Source organism: Lottia gigantea (assembly GCF_000327385.1).
Source record: "Lottia gigantea unplaced genomic scaffold LOTGIsca_19, whole genome shotgun sequence".
Lineage (NCBI taxonomy): Eukaryota > Metazoa > Mollusca > Gastropoda > Lottiidae > Lottia > Lottia gigantea.
Genome location: NW_008708358.1, coordinates 604,455 through 626,568, shown reverse-complemented (window position 1 = coordinate 626,568; position 22,114 = coordinate 604,455). Strand labels below are relative to the sequence as shown.

General features: G+C 33.7%; 2 protein-coding genes across 2 annotated transcripts; both read right to left on the bottom strand.

Annotated features, from left to right (window-relative positions):
• Positions 1-1,097: 1,097 nt before the first annotated feature.
• On the bottom strand, positions 1,098-17,638 carry LOTGIDRAFT_114323 (hypothetical protein; the record flags this gene model as incomplete). The annotated part of the gene is made up of 5 exons (XM_009052688.1): positions 1,098-1,781; positions 3,309-3,536; positions 3,990-4,271; positions 13,037-13,366; positions 17,330-17,638. The coding sequence occupies 5 exons, from the start codon at positions 17,636-17,638 to the stop codon at positions 1,098-1,100; spliced, it is 1,833 nt and encodes a 610-aa protein (XP_009050936.1).
• Positions 17,639-18,868: 1,230 nt separating this feature from the next.
• Positions 18,869-21,742, bottom strand: LOTGIDRAFT_187321 (hypothetical protein). Its single transcript, XM_009052687.1, has 4 exons — positions 21,660-21,742; positions 21,044-21,120; positions 20,542-20,733; positions 18,869-20,096 (listed from the first exon to the last, which is right to left on the bottom strand). Exons 1-4 carry the CDS (start codon positions 21,671-21,673, stop codon positions 20,002-20,004), a joined length of 378 nt encoding a protein of 125 aa, XP_009050935.1. The 5' UTR covers positions 21,674-21,742; the 3' UTR covers positions 18,869-20,001.
• Positions 21,743-22,114: the final 372 nt, after the last annotated feature.

Genomic DNA, 22,114 nt, shown 5'->3' with positions numbered 1-22,114 from the left:
ATTTAAATAATTTAGAAACTTTAAGTGGAAAGGACAAAATATATTTTACTTGTGTAGGTTTCAATTTTTCTTATTTTACTTCAAAACATAATAATCTGCTATCATTTGTCCATATATTTAATCCACATAAATATAGCATTGAGTGATAGACTGTAGCTAACTATATAAAGGTATGAATATGATTAATCAATTTGGGGACTGACTGAATTTATTTAACACAATTGATCACATATGGTCAAATCTCAGTTGAAAGTTTTCAAAACACAATCTGCTCTCATGAAATAAGTATGAAAAACAAACAGATGACATTCAAAATGCAGAAAGAATAACAGTTTGACATGATACTGTATGGTAACATAAAATCTCAATGATTGATGAAAGAGCTGTGAGCAGGTGTTTTCATACAATCTATTATTTGGTCAATATATATGTACTTAGATTATGTAGTTCATATCAAATCTGTCAAATATCTTAAGTTTTAAGTTTTAATTATAAAAGTATTTTCTTTGATATAGAACATTTAACTAAATTTTCAAACTGAATAAAATCTAGTGCTTTTAAAGTGCAAGCAATTTCAAAACTCATACTCAATAATAAAATTAGCCCTAATAATTGATAGGGAATCTTTAGCTAGATTACTATTTCTAAAGCATAAGAATAGTAATATCAGTCTATATAAGTGTACTGAGAATACTCAGTGAGACAATATAACATAACAGTTTAAAGCTCATTTCAGTAAAAAAAAAACTTAAAAGTACCAGTTTTTCAAAAATCTTTTGGCATCTACTTGTAACTACTAAAGCCACAAACATGTCTATGACAGGAGGTCACTCATAAAATTGTTAAAATCATTAAATTCATTATGTTTCTTTCACCTGTCTAATTAACCATCACTAATTGATCTTAAATCCTTTCAAACTGATCTATTACCTCCATTTAACACTCTGAACATGTGGACATTTTTGAAACAAAGAAAAAAACAGATAATTAACTAACAATAAGTATAGACATATGGAGATGTTACTCATGCGTAATACATGAAAAAATACTTAACAAATGATGATGTTGATAAATAAATAGACCCTGATGACCCAGTTTTAACTTGTTGGCAGTAACTGACCACCAGGTGATGATTCCACACCATCAGCACCATTTTGAAGTTCATTTTGATTGGGTTTTCCATCCGACATCACTCCCAAAACAATAAATTGTGATGTATCTGCATGTGTTTGACTACAGTCCTGACAGATACATGGTTTATCAGTATTTAATAACAATTGTCTATCAACAGGTGATTGAAAAATAAACTCCTTTTTACACTGTTCACAAGCCACTGTTTTCTGCTCATCATCATGTATTTTCATGTGTTCATTTAGCGCTGCCTGTGTATTAAAATGCTTTTTACATTCACTACAATTGAATAACTTCGATTTATGTGCAGAAGATATGTGACTCTGCATTGACTTTTTATTAGAAAAACCACGTTTGCACTCTGGGCAAGAAAACAGATGAGCTTCAGGGTGTTCATTAGAAATATGAAGTGTCATTTTCTTCTTTTCTGAAAACCCTTTGTTACACACTGGGCAAATAAATGGCTCCAATCCGGTATGTGTTGTCATATGAGCTCTCAATCTCTTCTTATCTTTGTATGCCTTATCACAAATGTTACACCCAAATGGTGTTTCTGAGGTATGAGTGAGCATATGTTTCTTTTCTAAGTCATACTTGTTTGAGAAATGTCTACCACATAATTTACACACATACGGGTTGTTATGAATTCCCTTATGTCTAAGTAAACTTCTATGATGAATAAATTTACTACCACATATGTCACAGCAATAAGGTTTTTCTTCATCCAGTTCAGTGGCTTTTATTTTTGATTTTTCATTTGGAGTATTCTTTTCTTTCTTTTCTGGTACTTTTGGTGCTGATTGTTGTGGTGCTGAATTATTGGGTAGTGGCAATGTTACTTCAGCTTCTTCTGCATTCAGTAATTTTTGATCAATTGTTGAGTTTTCAACATGATTTTCAAGAACAGCATTTTGCTCCTCTTTAATTTCCATAGGTACTGGCATTGTTGGCATAATAGGACTAGATTGGGATTGTAATTTGACACTTTCAGAACAAAGTTTATCAACAATAACGTTACTTAATTCAGCATAGGTTTTCATCTCAGTTTCGAGCGTAGATTGAAGATCATAGGTTTTTTCATAACTCTGAGTATCCATAGGTTCAGGGTAGATATCATGAAATTCGTAACCTCCATTCATTAACATACCATCTTTATTGACAAATTGTTGAAATTCAGCAGTTTGGGGCAATTGGGATGTTTTATCATCTTGAACTGCTATATTAAGGTACTGAGTTGTACCATTATGATCAGTTTGAATATGAGTTACTGGTAATGCAACCTTTTCTAAATTGATAATGGTTGCATTGGAGTTGTTATGGACTGCATTTTCAGTATGATATGTTGTTTGGTAGGGGAACTCTCCACCATATTCTGACAAAGTAATCAATTCTTTGTCTTGACCTGCAGCCATTATCACTTTGAGGTCATTTTCTGACAATTGGTTGCTAAACAGTATCTTTGATTGATCAACTCTTTCAAGTCCTTGTGTAGTAGCATTCATATCCAGCACCGGCACTTCACTTATGTGTCCATTTTGATCAATTTGTGAATGAATGCCTTCTTGACTTTCAGAATTGTCAGTTTGTACAGATTGTATGTGATTCAGTCCTTCCGTTTGTAACTGACTGAGATTTTCAGCACTTGCGTAGGCTATAGGAACATCCACAAAATAGTCTTGAATGAGATTCATAACAGGAGTAACACCATCTTTATCTGTCATAGCAGTGAGTAATTCGGTAGCTGACTGAGTTTCTGTAGCACCAGATGTATCCATTGGTATAAGCTGGCCAATTTGTTGAACTTGATCACCAAGTGGTGTATGTATGACCTGCTCTCCTAATGATCCTTGCAATACAACAGTGTTGATTGTATTTCCAAGGATATCAGTCGTAGCTAAAACAGTTCCATTGTTCAGACTATTTAAATCAGCTTGTGTGTAGATGAAACTTGTTGGGGCTACATTTTGAAGTTGGATCAAATTTCCTGCACTACCCTCTATCACCGGAACTGTATTAAGTGTAGGGGCAACTGGTACTGGAACTGTGACTGTTTGAGAATGTTGTGGAGTAGACACAACACTCACTGGTGACAGAATAGTTGGTGGTGCTTGCTGGAGTGGTTTTGATGTAGGGATAGTGTTGATTTTGGTGTGCATTGTAGGGCCTTTACAATTGACTTCATGAGCTTTACATTTGGCACGATCAAGATAACCATGACCACATTTTTCACAAGAAAATGGTCGTTCCTGTGTGTGTGTGTAACTATGACGTTTTAATCTGGATCTTTCTATAAATCCTTTGCCACATATATCACACACAAATGGTTTTGTATCGCTGTGTGTCAACATGTGTTTCTTAACACTGTATTTTTGATGAAAGAGTTTTCCACAGGTTTCACAAGCATACTTTCTCTCAGGAGATTTGGATACACCAATGGAGCAGCGGTGACTTTGAAACTTTTCCTCTGAGCTAAAACTAATTTTACATTTCTGACATGCATACAAATTAGTTTTAGGTATACTGCCAGTATGTGTTAGAGAATGTGCCTCTAAATCAATTTGTTTTTCAAACTGACTCTGACAGATGTCACAAGAGTATTCCATCATGATTTCAGGAGTAACAGGTACTTCAGGGACTAGAGAGTCACTTGGCATGTTTGGAATAGTATTCTCAGTTTGATATTCAGACTCAGCTGGATCAGGAGTAGGCGTAGGAGCAATTTGTAACAAACCACCTGTATGAATATTTGAGTCTGGGATAAATGTTAATATTCCGTTTATATTCTCACCAAAATGTCCTGCAACCAGGGGAGTTGATATGGGGGTTGATCTTTCACTTGAATTAGTTTCAGAATTGACAGTGTCTATGGGTTTATGAGTTTCTTCATGAGCTTTCAGATTTTTCTTCACAGTAAATCCACGTCCACACATTTGACACACAAATGGTTTCTCAGTGGTGTGCATGTAAGAATGACGCTTAAGTCTAGATTTCTCAATAAATCCTTTACCACATACATCACAAACATGAGGTTTTTCACTAGAATGAATCAACATATGTTTCTTCTCTAACTGATATTTGCTAGCAAATGATTTGCCACAAATTTTACACACATGATCTTTCTCTGAACTGTCACCCACTTTCTTAACTAAAGTATCTACAGTGCAAATATGTTTCCCTGATTCTTCTAAACTGCTAAAACTGCAACCACAATGTTCACAGGTAAAGACTTGTGCTGGTTTAGAGATTAATTCTGATTGAGTATGAGTTAAAAGATGAGAGTCCAAGTCCTTTTTCTCAGGAAAAGTGCTTTTACAGGTTGGCACCGAGCAGGTGAAAACTTTGTCTTTAGAATGAGCAGCTATATGTGCTTTTAAATCCACTTCATTCTGAAAACCAATACCACATTCTTTACACGTCAGTTCACGAGCTGCTGCATGGATTATTGTATGAACTTTTAATTCTGTTTCTTTTTTAAATCCTATTCCACATTCAGTACAGACATATGGAGTATCCATACTGTGTTGAAGTTTAATATGAACACTTAAATCTTTGCGTTCTAAAAAACATGAGCCACACTGATTGCACACTAAATTATTGGCCATGGATGATTCAGGTCCAATGGTGTGGCCTTTAAATGGTGTTTTAATGTTCTGGAATTCATAAAGATTCTATAATCTAATAAACCCTTCCAATATTACTTTCAGAAATTAATAAACATGTTCATCTAGACTTATTATGGCACAGTTCTCCTAATTCTTTACATCATGTTTACTATTTTCATAATAACATAATCTTTTTTTGATAAACACAACAGTCAAAGAAATGCAACAACTTTTTTCTCGCAATAGGCACCAACATCAATTGTCTGCAAACCGTAAATATAGTCCTTTACAGTCACAAACACACTCTCTCTAGATGAGAAATTCCAACAAAGCCGTCTAGAATACTGTTTTACTAAACAAAATGTAGGTATTCCGCCATTCTGACACTGACATATTTTATGAGTTTTAATTATGCTGTCATTTTTCATAAAATGGGATAATATATTCATATCATCCTTCGTTATGGTCGCAAATATAACACAATCTACATGTCCGATTACATCCAGGAAGAGTTTTTGCAACAGTTAGCACAATCCAGACACAAAAAAATTAACATTTGACCTCTTTCAGGATAAAATTTTTGATGAAATGAATAAACAAAGAAATCTGGATGAGCGGTTCCGGTTATCTTTTCCTAAAGGGGAGCTAACTCTATAAACACTTTCTTTGTTAAATACTGCACGTCAGCTTTACTTCACGCGAAATAAACTCGTTTGTCGCGTGCTTCATTAGGGGTGCGATCAATGTGATACTCTTGATAAATGAAGTATGAAGTCCACTAGATGATTAAACAATACACTTCACACCTTACAAATGCTCATGGTTGTTTTAATTTGTGATTTAGTTGAATTGCTAAGAATTGGATTAACAAATTGCGCAAAAGTATGGAATAGATTGAGCAAGTGTATGAATTGACCCGGGTAAGGTGTTACAAGATTGTCTTTAGGACACCGAGTAGACAGATACCAATCTTTCTTGTTAAGCTGTACGGTTTACATATTGTTTAGGCGTGCTATTTACGTAGGACTACTAATATTATGACCTTTGTCATAAAACTGTACACACATTGTCATTGCCAGCGACTTTTAAGGACAATCATGTCGCTAAAGAAAATTATTTTCTGCTTAATAAACTATTACCACACTTACACCCGAGGCTAAATATTATTTTACCCCCAACATATTAACACGTCTAAGGCCCTCACTATTGGTATATGGCCTGTAGATGTGAGTAGGCGTCTCCGATAACGTATATGACAAATAGTTAATTTACAATAAAAAAGCTTATTTGGATCTTTCAAAAGTCTTAGAGCCAGTCAATTGATAAATCTTTCAAATATGTGAACTCAAAGAATAAAGCAGGAATTTAAAATAGAAATAATACAGATATTTATATTATTGTATATCTATTCCAAAAGAACCATTTTTCCGAAAACTTACCGATTCAGGGTAACTGCTTTCCGAAAATATATGGATTAGAGAGGCAACTGCACCCAGCCAACCGACTCAGCTACTTCACAAGTGTAAAACTTGAGGTCGTGCAGTACTCACTGATTAGGCCTAATGCAAATTCCAGACACACTATACCAAGATAAACAAAGCCTACAAGTATGTTATAAACGCTGAAGGCTAAAAGAATATCACTTTCACATCCTGGCTACAAGGACTTCACTTCAAAAGTTACAATTCTGTGACAATCTGGCTAGCTTTCAATGATCTAAATCAACCAGCTTTTTCATCAATTAGGCATAGCCTTCTGTTGATAAAATCCGTACAAGCAAGACAATTCCGTTAGCCTATTGATGCTGAGCGAAGTTTACAAATGAAATGATTTCGAATATTCTAATGCAAACCGATCTGCATAAATGAAGAGACCCTACCTTTTTAAAATGTAAAGAGTTCCAAGAGTTTCCGAACCTGACCCACCGTCGTAAGCTTCTTGAAAACAACAAGTTTGCATGGCTGCAAATGCGAGGTAAAAGACACGTGACCCAATCAAACCAATGAGTGGTCTCGTTCGATAAACGTCAACGTCACAAAAACGTCACTTACGCGGGAAAAAGTGAAAGCCAATAGAATCACGTTTAAGAAAATATATTTTCTACTGGCTATTCACCTGAATTTTAGGTTGTCAATCTGGTTTGAGTCAGCCAATATTCCAGTAATAATGTAAAAAGTTGATTTGCCGGAATTTCGAAATGCACCGTGCCAAGACATAGGCAAGACAAACTTTTTACTTCGGGTTGCCGGTCGTAGTTTCATCAGAGAGTATTTGCTTTCATGCGCAAATAGATGAGGGGAAGTAATTCAATTTATCCTGTGTGCTAGTAAATCTATTGATGATGCAGATAGATAAATTGATGTTCATATTGTTCCAAGTGAAAGCAGTTAAATGGTAAAGCGTGATACTTATAGATAGCACATTGTCCTATAGTGCGTGTTCGTACACAGATGCTTCATTACTTTATGCTCCTTCCACACGAGCTTTGGCTTGGCTTTTAGGACATTTATGAAAATAAAATGTGCTATTGTATTTTCCAAAAGTTTTGCACTCTTTTGTAACCCTTTTCCTACTTTTCGATATAGGCAACAAGTCGCGAATCGTACGCATACTAGACAGACTTAGTGTTGTTATAAAACAGTGTTCACCTCTAATAACAGCGTATCCAAGGTTTTGAACCAGGATTAATGTGGTTATACCAATACTATTAAAGAGATTAAATTATATCGTTAATTTATCAGCTGATTATTTTGGAGATTAAAAAAAAGCCAAATAAATGAACAAATAATATAACCAGAGGGGCAATGGAGTGTGGTGTAAGTTGCAGTGAGATAATGCTCAACCAGCAGAATTTTTTCAGGGGCATTGCTTCAGCTTCGTCTATGGGCCCAGGTTATTTGTGTTGGTTTAATTTTCAACACCAAAGTTCCAGTTTGTTAAGAAAGAGAAAGAAGGGGAATGAATAAAATTCTCTGAAGAAATATTTACAGTTTAATAATTAAAAAAATGTAATATAAACTAAAATTATCATCACACCAATCAATAGATTAAATATATCCATTTCATTGAAAAAACAATGTCTCTGCCACTTCAATAGTATAATGCATACTTAATATGACCTGTCAAAAATGATACAAAAAAACAAGAGTTTGAAAAAGCCCTACTTGTAAAATGCAAGTGAATAAAAAAACCAGAAACACACATGTTGCATTCACATATTCAATTCAGTGGTGTATATGGCACTCAGAATATTGGTTTATAATTTGATACAAGGCTTGGCTGGTTGATTTATCTACCCATGAACTAGTTTGAATAGGTTTAATTTTCAACCACTTGTTTCAAATTTCCAGAAAATTAGGGATTCACCAGTTAGATGTAAAGCTAAAGGATCATGGTCCATTTCATACTCTCATTGTGGTGCTAGTGTTTTATTTTTGAGAATGATGAGTTTGTAACCTTGCTAATTATCATAAAATAGAATCCAATATTTCACAAGTTTTTAAAAAAACTGCATCAAGCAGTAGTGCACTAAATCAAGTTTGAATTCCTACAATGATGGTGAATTAAAAAACATACATTAATTGAATATGTATAACCAAGCCTTGGCAACAGATGACTGATGAATTACCTGTTAATTTAAAAATCAGAAAAACCCAATTATAAACCTGAATATTCATGATCAGCCTAATGATTTTTGAAAATAAAATTTATTTACTCTGAAATAATTTATATGTAAAATGTATAATGCTATGAAAATGTACAAAAAAATAGACTTTTTGATAGAACTATGGTAGAAAAAAGACATGAACATGTAAATAAATAACATGGTTTATACATTGTATTGGTTTTAAGTTGACAAGAAATAATTCAACACTATAATCAACCTTCAAACACAAAAAGGGTGACAATCCCAACAAATCCCTTGGTCAAAGATATTTATCGCAGTCAAAGATATATTCCTTTGGTAGAATGAACAATAAAGGAATTCTTTACCTTAAAAGCATTGTAAAGAGGATTTCTACATGTTTTATGCTTATCAGGAACACTGATAGCATCAATTTGCGCCATTCTAATTTGCACCATTTCAATCAGACTTCTGTGGTTCTTGCAATTCCACTACTACTAGGTGTTATATGACGTCAAGCTCTGCAAAATTTGCTTGTAACACATAAGACCTTTGAGGGGGTGACGTCATAAAACACTTATTGCTAGAAGCACAGACCCAAATTGATGCTATCATTGTCCTTGATACACATACAAAATTTAGAAAACCTCTTTACATTCCCTTTGATATAAAGTAAACTGCTATTTTTCCACAAAATAACTATTCTGTGTTCCTCAGATGTGAATAAATATCTTTGACCTATTATACAAAAAAAAATGTTAGACTACAACATATAGATACGAGTTAATTTATAAGATAAATTGCCAATAAATTGCCTCAAAGGGACAGATGCGCCATTTTGGGGGGTTCATTTTAGTCTTTAATAAATGTAAATTCAAGAAGTACTAGAATTATATGAAAATCACACAAATTCTGGATTTACATAGATTTGAAGGCTCAAATTTCGACGATGAGCTGTGAACACTATTTCTGATTGGCTTAGTTGAAACATTCCCGTTTCTGGTACTAAAGTTTGATTGGTCAAAAAAAGCGCTGCAATTGTCCCTTTAAGGGGATACAGTCATCTCAATATTTGCTTTAACAGTTGATATCTCGTGAATGAAAGTATGACAATTCAACAAATGTTACTGCTTAAGACTGTTGTCACTTCTCTAGATCTCCTTGCATGCAGTAATCACCGAAATCATAACATCACATGAGAATTTTAATAATACGCTTGAAGTAACGACAATATAAATTTGAATAGTACATTTATGTTCAATTGTATGAGAATCAAGATTGCATCATTCACTCAATAGGCCCTTTAACTTATACAAAGACAGTTTAAAATGTTTTTGATTAGTAGAATAGATTATAATTCAATTATTTAATATTTTCTGTAAAACATTGTCCTATCTTTATCTTCAATCCATAAAACGCGTTTTAAATCCAAACCATGTTCTCAGAGCACGTTCATCATATGTTCATCCCCTCCAGTTACCGGGGTTAAGCAGTATCATTTATGCAACTTGGCTTCAGTAATCTCTCTTTTCCACATTCTAGCACAAAAATTCAAATATGCGGAAAATATCTAAATAATACTTAAATGACATATGTGACAATTTCAATGATGCATATCTTATATTTTTTATCACTAATTGAAGGTTTTATTGATTGGTTTAAATTTTTGCTTTGCTGACTCTTATAGGCCTAATTCTGTCAAAAATGGTATGCAAAAGATTAATTAAAGATATGAAACAAGGGCTCATGTTTCTTAATTTCTAAATTTTGTTGTTTGTGCCTTGAGTAAATAGCGCCATTAAATTTTTGTCAAAGTCGGCAACATTTATCTGTATATAATGACAACTAAAAAATTTAGAAGAATGTATATTATTCTAATTTATGCTAGCTTAAAAGAGAGATATCCCAGTACAGAATGGAGGTAAGAGATATCAGGGAAACAATAGTTGAAGGGGCCGAGCAGGGGCCACAAAATTTTCCAGGGGGGCACAGGCAATTCTTTCACTATGTAAAAAGATAAAAAGAAAAAAGTAGAAATGCCACTGGATATCAGACGTAAATAGAGCAAAAATCTTACAACAGATGTCAATCAATATCAGTCATTAGTAATTTATTTCATTTGCATATGCCGAATAAGAGCAGAGTCTCATTTCACACAAAAATGACACAGTTAATTTTGTCCTAAGTATAGTATTTCTCAATGTAAATTTCAACACTTACAATTAGTTCATAACTAAGATTTATTGAGAAATGTCTCCATGCTCTTATGCTTCTGATTAATAAACATAAAATCATCATATTCCTTGGTTTTGAAGAGGTTGATTTAAAATGATACAAATTATAACATATAGGATTTGTTTTACAGAAACAGAGTTTTACAAAAATATATTCTATCAAATAAATTGGTGTTAAATGTATCATAAAAATCTTAATTACCTTGTATTCAATAATACATAATTATAATAATTTTTAATATTATAAATTATCTTCATATGTCACTTAATTAGAATAATAGGCTATAACTCATCCGACATACAATATCCCACAGTTTTTTAAGCTAAAAAAATCTTAATTATTCTTATTCATTATACCCTTGTTCAATAACCAAAACAAGAAATGAAATCAGTCCAGTAGCAAAAACTTGCTGTTGAGCTAATAGCATTGAATTGAGATCATTTCTATATTCTAAAGCACTCATTTAGTACAAATTTTAAGTTCATACCAAACATTAAAAAAATTAACAAAAAATTTTCAACATAAGAAAATAACTACTCTGGTTAACAAAAGGCAGCATAAACTTCAATCGGTCATGATATATTTCCATGCAAAGTCTACAATGGAAATTTTTGGTTATAATTTAGTATTATGCATAATTTATGGTTTGGTTAACATTGGTTTTAGACAAATTATAAGCTTGATTACCAACACTAATAAAATCTGATGCAGGGCTGTTAATTGTATATTTAAATATAAATATATATTTAAACAGTCTTTATCTGATCCAAAAACAACATCAAACAATAAAAGAAACACTTAAAAACACACTACATGAAAAATGAAGTTTTACAAAGAACACATACATCTAATCTAAAAATGGATGAAAAACTACAAAATATGGCATACAATTATCAACCATGAGGAGAAAACTGACAAAACTACTAATACATTTACTACACTTTCAGATTCAAGTTTTTGTACGTTAATCAACGACAGTTACACCTACAGTATATCTGATCAGTGGAATCCAATCAATTCCAAATTTCAAAAGCAAAAATGATCTTCAAGCAGACCAATTTTGAAGGCAGTTTTAACGCAGCTAATGTCACAGTGAATATTGTTGGTTAATAGCATTAAGTAAGGAGAAACAATTTCTATAATTTATTCATGAGGCTATTGATTAATAGAACATGTCAGAATCTTGGGATTCATTATAATTCAATAAAAAAAAAACAATTTGACACATCTGAATGGATTCCACTGTCAGGAGCTTAATTAACAGGTACTATTTGAACACATTTATTTCTACAAACTAACTTGTGGATTTTGTGTTATTGGTTGCTGATTCTGATTTAATTAATTGATCAAGTATCGAGGGTTTATTAGCACCACTTGGTTTATCATCTTGACAAACTAGTTTTTCAATCATTATGTCAGTAAAAGTCTTAAAATCTTTCGCCATGTTGGGTTTATCTGAAAATGATGAACTATTAGAATTCACAGGTTTTTCGGACACAGGATTGATAGTTTGTGGTTTTGTCAAGGCACTTTTTAATATGCTAAACTCTGAATTTAGTTTTTCAGGTACTAAAACAGGTACACATGGTGTGATTTCTTTGTCAGGGTTTTTTTCGACATTATTCCCTGAATTAGATACAGAGTCCTTACCACTTATTTCTGAGGCAACATTTTCATATGATTCTGATTGCGATATATTGCCACTAAATTCCATTTGAACATCATTACTAGGAACACTATCATTGTGAACACTTTGATCATAGATATTTTGCACAGATTGGATATCAGAAATATTTCCATTTATAGATTCACAATTCACATTTTCAGAATTATTTAATTCTGCAATATTTTCTGGTTGAGGTACCCCAGATTCATTGAACACCACAGTTTCACTCTCTATTTTAACAGCTGAAGCTTCTGCATCACTTTCAATCACTAGTGATGAAGAAGCCTCAGTTTCCATGATTTCAGAGCTATTGATAGAGGCCATTTGAATATTATTCGTTGAATCAGTCACTATTGGTAAATCACCAGAATTTTGTGAATCATATAAATTTGATTCCGAAATTGTTACGTCATCGACCTGATTATCAGGATTTTGAATATCTGAATATTTTGCGGATGCAATGGCAGGGTTACTTTCAGAGACATCAGTTTTTACGCGTTTGTTTCCCTTGGAATTCTTCCCTTCGAACATTAGTCCAATAACGTAGAACTGAGCTCTGTCTGAAAAGCTTTGACTACATGGAGGGCACACATATTGGATGTTTTCTTTATCAGTGTAAAGAAGATGTTTATCAAACATAGATTGATACACAAACATATTTCCACACTGTTCACAATGGACATTTTTTTGACCGGTATGACGTTTCATGTGTTCATTTAAAGTAAATTGAGAATGGCATAGTTTTAAACAGTCCCCACACCGGAAGTTTTGTTTCACATGAGTTTTCATATGTTCCTCAAGTTCCCGCTCTTGTTCAAACCGAAAACCACATTTACCACACACATGAGGAGTTTGTTCATAATGCTTTTTCTTTACATGGTCACGAAGTCGTCTTAGTTCTTTAAAACCCATACCACATACAGTGCACTTAAATGGTCTTTCTTCAGAATGGATAAGCATGTGCTTAACATCCAACGCATAACTGGATGAAAAAGCCTTGCCGCAAATCTTACACACATAGGGATTGGTATGAACAGTTATGTGACGTTCCAAATATTGCTTTTGAGAATATTTCTTATCACAATGTGGACAATCTAGCCATGAAGACTTGTTGTCCTTTTCTTCTGTTAAACTCGTGTCAGCTTCATCCAGACCTGTGTTCGATTTCAATTCATCTTGTTCCAATTTTTGAAGCGTCAATTCTGCCAACTTTTCTCCGAGAGCTAGTTGAACTTCATCACCACGTGGATACATCATAACAGCTAAAGCAGCAAAATACTGGAGCGTTGGGGGACCTTTAGTAGCATTTACTGGTGGTGGTTGACCTACATTTTCTATTGGCATCATTTCATTTTCTAAATGATCGGTCTGATGCTTCAGTAGATCTTCTTTTGTTACACAAACTTGTGGACAAACTTTACAGTAACTTGGAACCTTGTGGCCATCCAAATGTTTATCAAGGTTCTTTTTAAAAGTGTATGTTTTCTTGCAAAAAGAGCATTTGAAGAGGCCTATTCCTAACTCTGGATTAAAGGCAGAGGTTTTATCAAGATGTGTTAACATGTGTTTTTTATCTAAAAGATATTGATTGGAGAAAAGTTTGCCACATATTTTACAAGCAAATGCACCAGTGTGCAATTTCAAATGTCTTTTCAAAAACTTTGGACTGTTATATTTCTTGCCACATGTTGAACAGTCATAGGTTATCATCATTAAGGCTTCAGCTCCATTTACAGGTTGTGGTTCCTTATCTTGTCCTTGACTGCTGTTTTCTGTTACTGTTACAGCACCATCAGATCCCGTTACTTGTTGCTGGTTTTCATGTTTCTTCAAATGTACTTCTTCTAGTTCTTTTCTATTTGAGAATGATTCACCACAAATAACACAAGAATATTTCTTACTGTGATTAAAATAGTGTACATCTAATTTTTCTTTTTTGAAGAAGCGTTTATGACAAATTGGACATGAAAAAATGCTGTTGGTGTTCGATTGTGGTTTAATGTCGTAGGTTGTCATTGGGATTTCATGAGTTTGTTGAATTGGATTCATGGTAAAGGTTTGAGCTAAAGGAGGAGGTATTGCTGTCAATGGCTGAAAAGCAAATTGCTGAACTTGTGCAGGTCGATGAACAGGTGGTTGAGGTGCCAGAGCAGGTAATATATTGGGCTTTTCTAAATTTCTTGTTTCAGCAGCATGTACAGGCATATGTTTTTCTTCTAAAGCTTTCTTGTTCAAAAACTTTTTCCCACAAATTTTGCAAACAAAAGGATTCATGTGAATCACCATGTGTTTGGTTAAATTAATTTTCACTGAATATCTCTTGTTACAAATGTGACATACAAACGGTTTATTTTGGAGAGCTGTGTTTGCAAGCATTTCATTAGAAAACTGAGCTTGTGGTTCTGATGACAAGTTAGTGGTCATTGTATTGGTCGAGGTCAATCTTTGAACATCATCATTAGAAGTTGGTTGAGGCAAGGATTGGTCATTAGAGACTAGTGTGGGTATGGTAGGTGTTCCAGATGTCTGTGATGTGGTTCCTTCATGACTGTCCGATGTGGAAGAAGTTGGTTCAATTTTGATAACTGATTTAGCTTCACCATCAACATTATGAACTGGCATGTGCAGTTTATTTAAAAGATATGGAGAAGCAAATTTCTTACCACAGATTTTACAGATTACAGGATCCGTGTGGACTTTCATATGAGCTGCTAAGTTGGCCTGCATTTGGTACCGCTTATTGCAGTGGGTGCAGGCAAAAGGCTTTAATTTTGGTTCATTCTCAGACTTCATTATCATCGCTGTATCTCTTTCCATAGCTGGCTGGCTTTGTGCAGATGTAGAAATAATGGTGGTTGCAGGTATCAGGTTGGGCTGATTAGCTTCAACTGTTGTCTGGTAAGCTGGAACTTGTGCATCTTTTTTAGGATTATTTACCATAGGCATCTGTATCTGTAAGGATGAAACATCATGTACAGGAATTGTAGATGGCAATGAACTGGTATTTTGAGTAGATGTTGGTGAAAGAAAGGGAGTCTGATTTTGCGATAAATGTTCCATAATAGTTGGATTAATTTCATTCAGATTTATTTCTGATAACAATGCATTGTCAGTATCATAATCACCAAGATTGATGTCCAGATTTTCTGATTCTAGATTTACATCATGGAATTTGCGTAAATGAATACGTAAAAAAGTTTTGGTAGTAAAAGTCCTTGAACAAATGTGGCATTTAAAAGGATTATTATGAAGAACCATATGCTTAGCATAATGACTTTCAAGTACATAAGATTTCTTACAGATGTTGCAGGAGAATGGTTTTGATGCTCTGATCTTCTCTGGATGGTATTCTTCTGTGGTGTTGGGAGTTGGTAGCTGCACAAGCCCTGCTGAAGTAAACTGTGGTGTAGAAACAACTGTAGTATTCTGTGGTGTTGAAATTGGATTATAAGATGATGCTTGAGGACTGACTCCATTTTTTTGCATATTTTCAGTTTCTTTTCTGTAGTCCTCTTCTGCTCGATGCATAGCAATATGTTTCTCCAGAAATTCCAATCGTAAGAATTTTTTTCGGCATATAGTACATACGTAAGGATTGGTGTGAATAATCATGTGTTTATCAAGATGAAGTTTAGTCTGATATGATTTTTTGCATACTGAACAGGACAAAGGTTTATTCTCCTCGGTGACTGTAGATGAGGGACTTAAAATTGATGAAGAGTCGTCCTCTATAGAATCTGAAATACTGTCTTCGTTCCCAGTATCAAACCTATCATTTTCCACCACAAAATCTGCACTTGAAACAGTTTCTAGAATGTCATCTAAGCCACTTGAAACATTGTTTTTAATATTATCTTCAGCATTATGTGCCAACAAATGTTTTTCCAGATGAATTTCCTTGAGAAAGCGTTTGTCACAAATCTTACAAACAAATGGATCCAAGTGAATTCTCATGTGTTTGTCAACTGATGCCTGTTTATGATAGCGTTTTTTACATATGTGGCACTTAAAGTTTTTGTTTCTCCTTTTAACAAGACCACCTGCTTGTTCTTCATTAATGTCATCTGTAGTCATTACAGAATCTGGTGTTGAGGGACTGGTATAGGTTTCTGGTTTCAAATCTGGGGACGAAGCTGTTAACTGAGACTGAATTTGAATTGGCATGCCAGAATTTGGATTAACAAAAGTATTCATGACAGGGGCTGGTTGAGGTGATAGAACATACTGAGAATTTTGAGCAAAAGTGTCCCGAAAAGTTGGCAACCCTTTGTTAGCTCCTTGGTTTGAAACCCCTGGCATTGAATATAAGTGTGAATTAATATTAGTATTAAAATTGTCAAGACTTGTACCTGACATCAACATTGTCAATAATTCGTTTTTAACAACACTTGAACCATCAGCTGTAGGAACATTGAGAGAGTTTATGAGATCTTGATTTGATGTGGAGCTAGTTTGTTGTTCTACTGGTATTACACCTGATTGTTCCTGATGAACTGGGATATAATTGTTCATTTCGGCACTGTCTAAATCAATATGACTGTAACTATTAGGATCAGGGGCAGCATATTGAGCACCAGTATACATATGGTTAGTTACAGGAACAGTATGATCATACATATTATTAGTTATCGGCACAGCTGTAAGATTATAAATGTCACTTGATGCTGGCATAGTTGACTGATCATAAACAGTTGTTGGCAACATTTGTTCATAACTAGCTACATTTTGTTCATACAATAAGTTAGATGAAGGCATTTGGTTATCATAGTAATTATTAGCTGCACTGAGAGAATTTAAATCAGTTTCTGACACTTGTTTCACACTGGCACCATTTGTAGTGTCATAATTGGCAGTATCCACTGGTATTAGAGAATTAATAGGGTCCACATGATGATCAATAGACATATTGTTTTCAGGATTCTGCAAGGGAGCTGACAAAACCTCTGAACCAATATCTGATTTTGATTTCTTGATGTCTATGGCTTGGTTGTTACTTTCAATTGATTTACGCTTTATATTCACACTCTCTGCCATTGCCCCAGAATTACTTGATGACTCGTCAGATGGCACACCACTGCAAATATGTTGCGTTAGCAGCATTCTCCGTTTAAATCCCTTTCCACAAACATCACATTTGAAGGGAAATTCGTGCGTATGAATGTACATGTGTCTGATTTCCAAATCGTACTTGCTTGAAAAATGTTTACCACAAAATTTACAAATATGTAAATCTGTGTGAATTATTTTATGTCTGACTAAACTGATTTTCACAGAAAATCTAGAGTTACAGATATCACAAACATAAGGTTTTTGAGCTATCGAATCACCATTAGCATTTTCGTTTGAGTTATTGTCAGGTTCTGATTCTATGTCGGCCATTTTGATATTCCACGGCACATAAAAGTATATCAATTGCTCACAAAACAATACCGAGTCCTATGCACACTGCACCACAAATAGAATTGCTGTATTTTAAAAACATTACTGTCAAATAAAAGTTTCAAATTTTCCTTAATTCTGATCACATTCAAGCCACAACTTGATAGCTGCAACCCGGAAATCGAAAAATCACAATGTAATTAACGTCCATGGATAAGTTTATAGTTTTTTTTCAAATTACTATGATTGAAATGAAGTTTATATAGTTCAGAATCCATTTTATGAATAAGCATACTAAAATTCAATCAAAGCACGTGAAAACTACATTTTCCTCTGTACAATTTCTGCAAATATCTCGAATTCTTGCAAGTAAATAAACATAACGCTTGGCCTCCATTTCTTGTCGGCCATTACTAAGGGAGATAACTACGAGTATGGTTTTATCAGGAAATAATGCACGTCACTTTTAAAACTTCGTCTTCAGTATATACTCCCGATCATAAGGAAAAGTAGTAGCCTATAACTATATATAAATTGTATGACATGTCTCTCAGCTTCAAAATAACCTTTCGTCACTTAACTGTTACAACAGCCATTACTGATTAGTAATTGCATAAATGAAAGGTATATTACAATCCATCCCTTAGTGATATACTATAATGAAAACCTCACTAAGTGATCAAAGAATCACTATTCCTCAAATGGCATGTTTTAGTAGGTTATCCCTATGACTAGATGACCAATCATTGATAAAACTGTGATAAAAATAGTGTTACCTCAACTCAGTCCAGCACTTTCAACTAGTAGCTTCAAATTACCCCCCAAATGCATTTTCTCAAGATAAATCTATTCTCTAAAAAATCTTGATCCTCTCAAAAGGCCCCTCCCCTCCTTCCATATAACGGTAGCAGTATTTTCTAATGCAAATATAAAAGGTTGCAGATAATCCTTCATTGAATTGCAAAATATTCCTTTCAATTTCAGATCCTAAGTATAATACTACAAGTGCATATGCAATCATGGGTAAGGCTAAGGTATAAAATATTAATCCTTTAGCAACATTTAGGAGTAGAGATCACATCAAATAACGGACAATTTTATGGTATACTACTCCTTAAAATGGTGTCCGTTACTTAATGGTATAACATATTGGGCTTCATAAAGAAATCTCTTCCACATTTTTAAAAGAGGAAATCAGCATATTTCAGGTGAATATAAACACAATAAAAGTTGAAAATGTGATATCTTTTTTAATGAAGTATAATTTGTTGAGAACTCAACCACTTTTTGAAATGATAAATCTTGATTTGGTATACAAAACAATATGAAAATAGATTATAGATTCAAGGTTTGACATGAAAAACATATTCATTTGAAAATATTCATTTAAATATTGCTTGCGAGCTGATAAGAGCTCAATTTCAGCACATTTCAGAAATTAAAGCATACACCTAGTTCTTATACAATAAGTATCTATGTCATATCTCAAGATCAATATTCATGTGCAGAATCATCTTATTAATACTGTCCAGTGAGGACAACAGTTTAAACTCACACATTCCATTTTTGTGAGACAACAGATTTCAATACTAGAAAGTAGCACAAATAACAGATATTGAGTTTTGTTGACTGATAAAACAGACATTTTGAAGACTATCCCTTTAGTACTGAAGTGAACTTTTTTTCAGAATTAGATTTTCCTGAAATCTTGCAATAAAAATTTGTCAGAAGTGTGAAAATTGCATGTTAAAAATGAGGCTTCCGACAAAAATTTGTTGTAAGATTTAAAGACTAGACCTATGGCATAAAAAATATTTGAGTTTGCTATCCTAATAATGTATTTTCTAAATATAATACATCAAAGTAAACCAAAGACTGCAGAATTATTTGATCTACATTTAATTGCCCATTACAATAATCTATTGTAGATAAAGAAAAAGAGCACAAACAAAATTTACAAATAATATATAAAGTAAAGAAGCTGAGAGGTGAGACAAATGTTTGCATGAATAGTTATTATAGCAGACAAAACTTATCATATATTTCCAACATTTACATCAGGCAAGCCTGCATTCAGATAGCAAAATCTTCTAAACTGTGCTGAACAGGTTTCAATACAGGCCAACAGGTTTCATATAACTGAATGCAAAACCATCATGCCTTTAAGATTTTACACACCAAGAACCCAAGTTGGTTCCGGCATGAAAGTTCTTACCAAGTTTTGGCAATTCTGTTTACAATACAACTAAAATCACAATATTTACTCGTGTCAATTGAACGTTTTGTATGTCATTTTGACATGATAAAAAATATTTACACATGATAATGTTAATATATACAGAATGAAACAATAACAGGGGGGATTATCTCCTGCCACGCCCTCGACCACCCCTGCCTCCTCTTCCACCTCTACCCCCTCGTCCTCCTCTCATACCACCACGACCTCTGCCCATGGCACCTGAAATACAGAGAAGAAATTTTAAATAAATGTTTCTTTTCCAAAAGTTTCTCATAAATCCTAAAAAATATTGCAAGAGTAAGGACATTAGAAGATATAAATGAAAGGAAATTGAAAGGGAAGTCAGAATGTGCCAATGAAAGATATAAATGGTCCCAATACAGGCAATGAGGCTCAAAACCAAATTTTGAATCCTCCGAAGTCCATCAAATGAATGCTGAATATTTTAGGGTGTAGTGAACATATAATGCTGAATCACAAAAGTAAAAATATGAAGGGGATGTAGAATTTAAAATAACAGAGGCATAGAACCAGTTCTTTGGGTCTAATATTTCATTTTATTTAAGTTGATCCACCATGCCATGTAAAAAATGACTGACATGAAACAAGTGACATACACAGTCGTTGAAGCTGTTTAAGTCAAAATTATCAATTAAATACAAACCTCCTTCTCGTTTTCTCTGTCTTGCTTTTGGTGTATCATCTATTAATAAAGTGTCTAACGGTAAACTATCAGGTAATATAAAATAACGAATATTGTTTCCACGAATACTTAAAGTGTCTATTTGAACTGGATCTTTATTTTTAATTGTCATTTTCACTGCTTTTAAATGTGTATTCATACAAACATCAACACCTGAAATAAGAGAAAATCTTGTTATTTTTTTTATAACAAGATCCAATTAAGTTTAATCAGCCATGTTTTCTGAGAAAACAATATGCAATAAGTAAGTATGGCAGCAGTTTAATTACTTTTTCCAGTGGCCATTATGACAAAGTTGTGGGACCATTTTGGTTGAGGGCCAAGCTGAGGTAACCATGGTAAATAGCGACATATGAATCTCCAATGAACATTGTCAGCATCTCTGTTCAATCTATTGGTTGTAACGAAATGTTTCACACTTATCCAATGTCAGTCCTGTCTCATTTGCATGATTAAGACCTACCAGTAACTGTTCCATGAACTTGTGTACCATTTTTTAATTCTATAGTGACAGTCTCATGACTCAACTTCATTAAAAATCTGTAATCAAAACAAGAAGTATTAATATACAATATCATCACTTACGTCCCAATTCATTTGTATTGCAAAGTTCAGTTCCATTATACAAAGTTTTTGTTCTATTAGGCATGTCATTGCCACTTGAAATGGCAACAAATTCATCAGGGTAAAATGTTAAATTGAAATTTCAAAACAAATCCGATCGAGATCAACTCACTGGCTAGATCTCATCCATTTTAGGATCAAAATGATCCACAATTCCTTCGAGTTACTGGTAGCAACTATGTAATTCTGCAGGATAATCATAACATGACATTATGCAGCCCTATGGAAGATAGATTTGGCACAGCATTTCAGCAGCCAATCGTACGTTTTTGAAGGAAACAGTGGTCTAAGTGGACAAATCCCGAAAGCATCTCATTGTTGATATGAGAAGAGACCCTATCTAGATTTCATGTTAAAATGGTATATAAGAACGATCATAACAAACTCGGATCAAATTGAAAAAGCCTCAAAAATAATTTATCTTTCATATGTATTCTTGTTACACGGAATCATACCTCACTAATTTCATGATGGCTTGGATTACAAATTATTTTATCAACCGGTATAAACAATGGCGCCAGTCGTGAGAAAGACGCAGTATACCGATTTAACCTCAACATTAGAGAGTGACTAAAGGAAGGGACACAACTCTACTTTATTCAGAACATATTTAATTTTTCAATCGGAATGTGTTCGTTACACCCATTATGTTACGAATTTGCTTGGCCATAATTAATCGATAAATGACTTTTTATAGTAAAAGTAACTTTAGATCCCTCTGGAACAGAAAAGCAGATGTCAATTCAATTCTTATATGGACAACTTTTCTTTGAACAAAACATCAACTTGTATACTATATTTGCAGCTATGCCAGGCAATGTATGCTTACTCTTCTAAACATCTGATACCACTTTTCATTATGAAATACTTACTTAAAATTGATAAAGGCCTACTTTCTCATGTGAAAAGT